The 7,459-nt window shown below is 55.2% G+C and overlaps 1 protein-coding gene across 5 annotated transcripts in view; it reads right to left on the bottom strand.

Annotated features, from left to right (window-relative positions):
* Positions 1–7,459, bottom strand: part of Srcin1 (SRC kinase signaling inhibitor 1) — a 70,949-nt gene that overhangs the window by 32,503 nt on the left and 30,987 nt on the right. For 2 of the 5 annotated variants that reach the window (XM_070028192.1, XM_070028194.1), the window contains one exon: positions 1,136–1,159. In XM_070028192.1, the coding sequence (XP_069884293.1) occupies positions 1,136–1,159 (24 nt within the window). Of the gene's footprint in view, positions 1–1,135; positions 1,160–5,611; positions 5,743–6,157; positions 6,296–7,459 lie in introns of those variants that run through there. The other 3 variants (XM_070028190.1, XM_070028191.1, XM_070028193.1) reach the window with 3 other exon arrangements.

The following is a 7,459-nucleotide window of genomic DNA, read 5'->3' as shown; positions in this document are numbered from 1 at the left end:
GGAGAAATCAAGGCCCGGGGAATTATGTAAATTGCCCCTAGGTCACCAAGCGAGTTAATAGTAGATGGAATTCCCCACCAAGCTCAGCTTGTCCGGCTTCAGGCCTGTGTTACATCACTGTCTCCCACCTCTTCCAGAGAAGCTGAGCTGACAATAGGATCCATAAGGCTCTGATTCAAGCACCTCCTTGCAAGGCTCTGGAAGAATGTGTGCAAACAAGATACTTGGTGTGTCTGAATGGTGGCCTCCCATACCCTGCCATGATGCCTGGGATTCTAGGAGCCAGAGACTCCAGGAAACATACAGCAGTCTAACCAGAAAAGAGAGATAAGAGAGCCTCGGGGTCAACAGGTTGTCTAGCTCTCCTGCTCTGAATTACCTAAACTTCTCAGGGGAGACATGGTTAGGTACCACCCCCCGAGTCTGGTCCTCTATATACATGTAGGTTTAGGGATACAAGACTGGGAATGGTCATTCCTGGCACCAATCAACTCCCCTATGATGAAAAGCCAAAACAAGGAAGTCACAGGATAGCCTAAGGAAGTGAATTTGGGGAGAGGGTGTGGGAAGGGAGGCTGTGGGGCTTGAACTTAGGGCCTGGGCACTGTCCTTGAGCTTTTTGGCTCAAGGCTAGCTAGCATTCTACCACTTGGAGCCACAACACCATTTCCAGTTTTCTGATGGTTAATTGGAGATAAGAGTCTCACAGACTTTCCTGCCCAGGCTGGCTTCAAACTACGATCCTGAGATCTTAGCCTCCTGAATAGCTAGGATTACAGACATGAGCCGCTAGTGCCTGGCTAGGAAGTGAAATTTGATGTCAGGGAACAGATCCCAAAATAATACCCTGGTTCCAAGTCTCTATCCTAGCCAGCAGTCTCAGCCTTTCTCCTTCCTAGTGGGCTAATCTTCTACAGTCCGGATGTCCACCAGGACCTTATTCTGGATCTATAAGTCCCTGGCAGGTGAACCCAGACTATCCCAAAGCAGCAGCCACAGCCAACAGCCCTGGGTCCACCTCCCGCATCACAGGGGACCCGTGCAGACGCACACCCGGTGCAAAGCATGTGCAGGGGAGAGGCAGGGAGGGGCAGCACATGCAATTGTCATGGGAGCAGAAGCATCACACACTGACCTTGAAACTCCAGTAGTTTGGCTGCTGATGGAAATAAGAGAAGAGATGGTTATGAGGAGGTAGGAGGTAAGGTACAGGTTTGAGACCCTTGGAGAACTCAGTTTGTTCCACAGCCCTCCACCCCACTCCCAAAAGCAGGAAGGAAGGAATGCTCATCTCGTTTCCTATGAAATATATCTCATTCTCTACTGAGACCCCAACATCCTGGTGCACTCAGGATGGACAGGCTTTTAGTCTGCTGGATGGCAGGGGTGGAGGGAAGGCAGGAAAGAACATTCCAATGTTTGCAAGCCACATTATAGCTATAGTAAGTGTTGTCAGAAACTTACAGTTAGGAAGAAAAGCTCAGATGACTGTAATGCAGAGAGCCCACAAGACAGTTAAAAGAGGGGAAGAATTCATGTGGACTTTGAGGTCAGAGAGATGGCACCTGGTTAGGGGAGGCTGAGTAAATTTTCCCGGAAAAGATAGCATTTGAGATGGGTCTTAAAAATGGAGTCACTGGAGACTGGGAAGAAAGTCATGTGAAGGGGAAGCATGGGAGGGTGGCCAGGGGCAGGCAGGCAGAAAGAAAGAGTGAGGAAGTGTAGTCTGCATACCAGTGGGGCTGGAATGCAGCCTAATCTGCCATTTCCCAGGCTGCAAAGGCACTGGGGCAGGACACTGAGAATAGTGTGGTGATCCAGATTTAACTGGGTGGGCAAGCAAGAAACACACAAATGGGGCAGAGTGGAATCAGAACAGGATTCCAACAGGGCTGAGGAGAGGGAGTGGAAGAGAGTGGCTGAGGTTTCAGACAGAACAAGCAGGCCTGTGTGACTGGATGGGCTTGCATTGTGGAGAAAAGTGTATACCAATGGCCTCCTTGCACTGGGCAAAGGATGGAGAGCTATGAGCAGCAAAGGGAGTTGGGGTGTCTGGGAGACAGTGCAATGCCTAGAGCTGGTGAGCTGACAGAGCTGACAGAGTTGTAAGAGGGGAGGGGACTGAGACTGCTCCCCCTCATTCACAGTCACCCAGGGCCGCCCTGCCTTCCCTAGAGACCAGAAGGCCCTTCCAGATGGCTAGGGACAAGGAAGGAGCAGTCCAGAGAGCACGCTGGTTCTTGGCAAGGCTGAGGGCACCCTGCTGACCGGGGCCAGGCTCAGCAGGACAGAGGCAGCAGATGGCCGGGCCCTGGGGTGCCTGGCACAAACAGACAAGATTCCCCAGGCCTCAGAGTCACTGGCAGAGGAGAGGGACATTGGGAGATATCCCTGAAGGGGGGAAGGACATGAAGCTAGGGTGGCCTGTGCCATGTGAATGCTTTCGTGGCAAGAAGTTGCAGAATCACCTAACATAGGCTTAGCTGAGGCACCCCACCTTGGGGTGGGGGTGACACTGGACTGGAGGTGAACTAAAGAAAATTGACTTGCCAGGACCCCCCCCACACACACACACAACACACCAAGCCACAACTGCCATTTCTCCCACAGCGATGGCTTTAAAAGATGAAAGAAAAATGGTCACATACCAGGCAGAAGAACGGGACACAGAGCATGTGCCCAGCATTGCCTGGACTAGCCAAGGACCAGTGGATGCCCACAGGAGCTGAGGGGTGGGTCCACGGTGGGCCCTGGCCAGAGTTACAGTTGCTTTTGGCCTTTGAAGGGTAGGGGAAGGAAGCAAAGGGAGGAGACACACAGGAGGCAGCAGAAACAGGCAGAGGACAGTGGAAGGTTTACGATGAGAGTCAGGTCTGCAGACCCGGAGTGATAAACGGCTCTGCAGAGGAGGCCTTGCCCCTCACCCACCTCTACCACCACACCAGGCTCAGGCAATGGACACAGGGGCCACTCACAGCTCCCTGGAGTACTGAGCCTTCCACACAAGGACACATGGACTCTCATATACATCCTTAGATGTATCAGAGCAAGAACACCCAACCCACGAAGGCACACAGCATGTAGAGAGAAGCGGTGAGAAACAAACCTAGCAACTCAGAGGCATCCATTCAGAGACCACCCCCTTTAATGCACACCCAGATCCCCAGGACTGTGACTCAATCACACTGTCTCACAGACAGATACACCCAGTCCCTGAACATCAGTCACACCCATCCTCAACATACATTAAAGTCACAGATAAAAACAGGGATACTCCTCTCTCTCTCTCTCTCTCTCTCTCTCTCTCTCTCTCTCTCTCTCTCTCACACACACACACACACACACACACACACACACACACACACTACTCAGGCTACAGAAACACAGAGTAGCACACACATAGCACGTGCTCATGGCCTCACAGAAAAAGTCCTTAATCCCCTTCCCCCTACTAGCTGGTCGGGAGGCTTATGACCACCTTAGCCAGACATGATGTTTCAGAGATGTGATCTCTTGAATTAAGAGGCAGGTGTTCTATCCCCAATCCTGCATTGATCTCAACACAGTGGACTTGGGGTACCTTGTACAGATCACCTGATTTCCCCTGCTGTTCCTGGAGGGGAGATGGAGGTAAACCCTGGCCATGAGGGCTATGCCCTGAGTTCTAAGCCTGCCTACATCCACTGGTGGTCACCTGGTAGGAACAGGTCACAAAGGGGCCCAAGGGAAAGGTTGTGGTGGCATCGGTGCTCCAGGTCAGCCTAGCCCCAGGAAAAGGTGCAGAAGGAAGAGGAGCATTGGTGCTCCATGAACTTGGATGGACGGATGAGTGGTTTTAAGATGCTTTCCCAGGACTTCTGGCTCTGAACCTCAGCATGCCTTTTCCTACCTCTTTCCTTTGTCCTGTGTCCAAAAAGTGGGGAAAATAATCCTCTTCCAACCAGCCCCACCAGGAATGAGGTACATAGTTTCCTGGCAACTCACTACCCTTGGAGGAGGAAGAGGCCTCTGTGGAGACCAACCATCCTCTTGTCTCTTTCCAGGAGTTAACCCATGGGACAATCCTGGGTGGCTGAGATCAGAGGCTCCTCCCCTCTTCTCCAAGGAGGACACTCCCAGTCATTCTTCACCCAACTTCCAGTCCCCCCTTTCTGAGTTATTTCTTCCTCCTGTGCTGTGCCCAACAGTGTCTAGTATATAGCCGGCCCTGAACAAATAGGTGGCAATGAATAAATGCCAACAAAATAAGACCAGCCCGTGGGGGAGGGGTGACTGAATACTCAGCCTGGCCCTCTTCCCTTCATCTCCATCTTCTGGCACAAGGGCCTTTCAGTCTTCTGGGTTCATTCCCCGGGAACTCCCTACATGAGAAAGCCCCTGGAGGGAAGGCAGAGGGCAGGAGTGCCTCTGGGATCTTTCTGCTCACCCCAGCAAAAGCCACACACACACACACACTCACACACTCACACACTCACACACCTCAACACTCAACACCAAGGCCAAGCTATGCCCTCTCCTACACTCAGGAAGGGCCTGGCTTTCCCAGAAGTCAGGAAGAAGGTGAAGAAGTGTGTGTGTGTGTGGGGGGGGGGGTCGGGGAGGCTGCAAAGGAAAGGCCAATGCCTAGAGCAAAGCTGCAAAGAAGAGTCTACAGAGGCTGGGGCGACCTGAGAGGGCACTAAGAGGGTAATATGGAAGCCAGCCATGCCTAAGAACAAGGATTTCCATCCATGGGGGAAGGGACTTCGGCAGAAACCCAGGAAAGCAAACTAACTCCCTGAAGAGCAGAAAAAACAGCTCTGCCCATCCCTCTCCCCGTCCCCAGCCACTGGCCTTGGGCTAGGGTCCCTCCCCCTGCAGCTGGCTGAGTCCTCGCAACCCAAGCTCTGGGAGGGGCGGGGACCGAACCCCTCTAGTGAGTCTTAGCCCCATGGGGGAGGGGGTCCTCCCCGCACCTCCTCAGGGCCAACATTCTCGGAGAACTAGGTGAGTGCATGACCCCTCCTTGACCCCGAGCCCCGACGACCACCCACCCTCCAGGGAAAAGAGACAACCATTGGGTTCGCACCCCCTCCCCCCTCCAGCTCCTAAATCTGACTCCGCCAGCCGGGCGCACACACCCACCTCTCAACTCGGGTGAACATGCGTCTCCGTAAACAGGCGCCCCTGGCTCGAGGGGGTTCACGGCGCCCCCGCCCCGGCTCCGCGCGCACGCGCGACCCTCCCTGCCTCCCTCCGCGCCAGGACCGACCCCGGTTCCCGCCTGCCCGGCGCGGCGCGCGCGCGGAGGGGGTGTGCTTGCTGCAGGAGCGGCGCGGGGGCGAGGGTGCACCCCGGGAAGGTCATGACTTTCCGAGGCTGGGGGACGGGGGGGGGGGGAAGGGACGGGGACGCCTGCCGCATTTTGGAGGTGGGGGCTGGCCCACATGGAAAGCACCTGATGCGGCGGGGGAAAGGAAGGGGGTGTTTTTCCGAGATCGGGAGACCCGCAATGACGGCGCAGCCCCCCACCCTCCAACCCTGGACCGCCCCTCGTTGCTACGGAGCCGAACCCCAAGTCCGTGTCCCCGCCCCGCGCCGACCCCCCCCCCGCCACGGCCCCCAACCTTACCTGCGGCTACAGGTGTAAGCGCGGGGGCCCCCAGCCCCAGATCCTGCGTCGGGCGGGGGAAGGGAGGGCGGCCCCCTACGCCCACCGCCCCGGCTCTCCCCTCCCCCGGCCGCCTCCGCCGCCGCCGATGCCCTTTGCTGCAATGCGAGAGCCGCCACTGCCGCCGCCACCGCCGCCACCGAGCCGGCCCGGGCCCCGGTCGCCCCGGTAACCACGACTCCACCTGGCGCTGCGCGGCGCGCCCGCCGCCGCCGTGCACATCCCCTCCCCGGCCCCCACCCCCGGCGCGGCCCCGCCGGCGCAGCCCCGCCGTGGAGCGGCGGAGGCTGGTGGCTGCGTCGCCGCGGTCACCCGATCTGCCGGCCCGCCGCCCGGGACTCGGGTTGCAGCAGGAGAGAGGGAGGTTAGACAGCCTGGAGGGAGGCAGGGGGAGGGGCTGTGGTTTGCTCTAACCTCCCGATCTCTTCCCAGGGTCCTCCTCACTGCCTCCACCCACACAGGTCGGATCTACCGCCTCCACCTTTCGAGCCCACAGCCTCCGCTCACCAGAGTCTCAGCTGTGCACCTTTCCCTTTTCATTCTTCCGCTGACTGAACTCCCTGCTGAGTCTGGAAGGCCTAGGATGCTTAAGTTTTCTTGATGGCTTCTGCTGGGTGACTCTGGCCCTTGGCTAAATGTCTCTGACTTTACGGAAAGAAACCTCAGAGTTATCTTTGGGGACAAAGAGTGTCTTAAGCTCCAAGTAACAAGTAATGCCAAGGCCCTGCACACAGCCTGGGGAAAGTTTCCTCTCCCCTCCATTAAGAGTAGATGGCAGATGTGGACAGACCATAACAAATCACAGAGTCCAGCCTCATATCAATCACCTCGACCCTTAGATGTCCCCTCTCTTAGATGTTCCTCTGGGGAACTCCAAGCACCTGTGCACACTGCACCTGTCCTCTGCTTCATCTCCAGCCTTGTCCCAACAACTTTGGTCTCCATAGCACACCCTGTCTTGCTCAGAACAAGTCCGTCCCACTTGTCATCCAGTCTGGGGGAAAGACACATCCTTATTCCTTAGTTGGGCCAACTTGGGGCTGTAGTGGGCTCAATGCCCTGCGAGTGATGCCAAGTGTGTCAGTTGATTGCTAGACTTGAGTTATGCCCAACTCAAAACGCCCAGACTGTGGAGGCTTGTCATTTCCTAGGTGGTCACAATGACCTTTCATTTACTATTTCTTGAAAAAGTCAAGGCATATGAAGACCAGGACCCCTTCCACACCCTGGATTTGCTGCTTCTATCCCCACTCGTCCACACACACATACAAGATAAATATCCTTTAGTTGAGACCTTCCTGTGTTGTCCTCTCCCCTCCACAACTCTTAACTCCCTGGTCCCTTCTCCCTGTTCTGGCCTTATTATTCTTCCCTGACAATAAATATCCAGAGGAACCCAGCTCCTAGTATCTTGTCTAAGCATGCCACTGTCTACACTGACATCTATCTTCCCATCAGGCATACTGAGGTTTGGTGAGGAACTAGGGAATAAATTCAGAACCAAAGGCTACATGCCTAAATTCTCTTTTTTCTTTTCTTTTCTTTCCTTTTTTTTTTTTTTTTTTTTTGGTAGTGGGGGCTGAACTCTGGGCCTGGGCGCTATTCCTCAGCTTTTTAGCTCAAGGCTAGAGCCCTACCACTTGAGCCACAGCACCACTCCCAGCTTTTTTCTGCTTATGTGGTGCCGAGGAATTGAACCCAGGGCCTCATGCATGCGAGGCAAGCTACCACTGAGCCAACTTCCCAGCCCCCAAAATCTCTTTTAAAAAAAAATTGAGATTAAACCTTGACATCGCAAGAAGGAAGGGA

This window comes from Dipodomys merriami, unplaced genomic scaffold (genome assembly GCF_024711535.1).
Source record: "Dipodomys merriami isolate MVZ:Mamm:240054 unplaced genomic scaffold, mDipMer1.0.p SCAF_19, whole genome shotgun sequence".
NCBI lineage: Eukaryota > Metazoa > Chordata > Mammalia > Rodentia > Heteromyidae > Dipodomys > Dipodomys merriami.
This window is presented reverse-complemented; position numbering and strand designations above follow the sequence as displayed.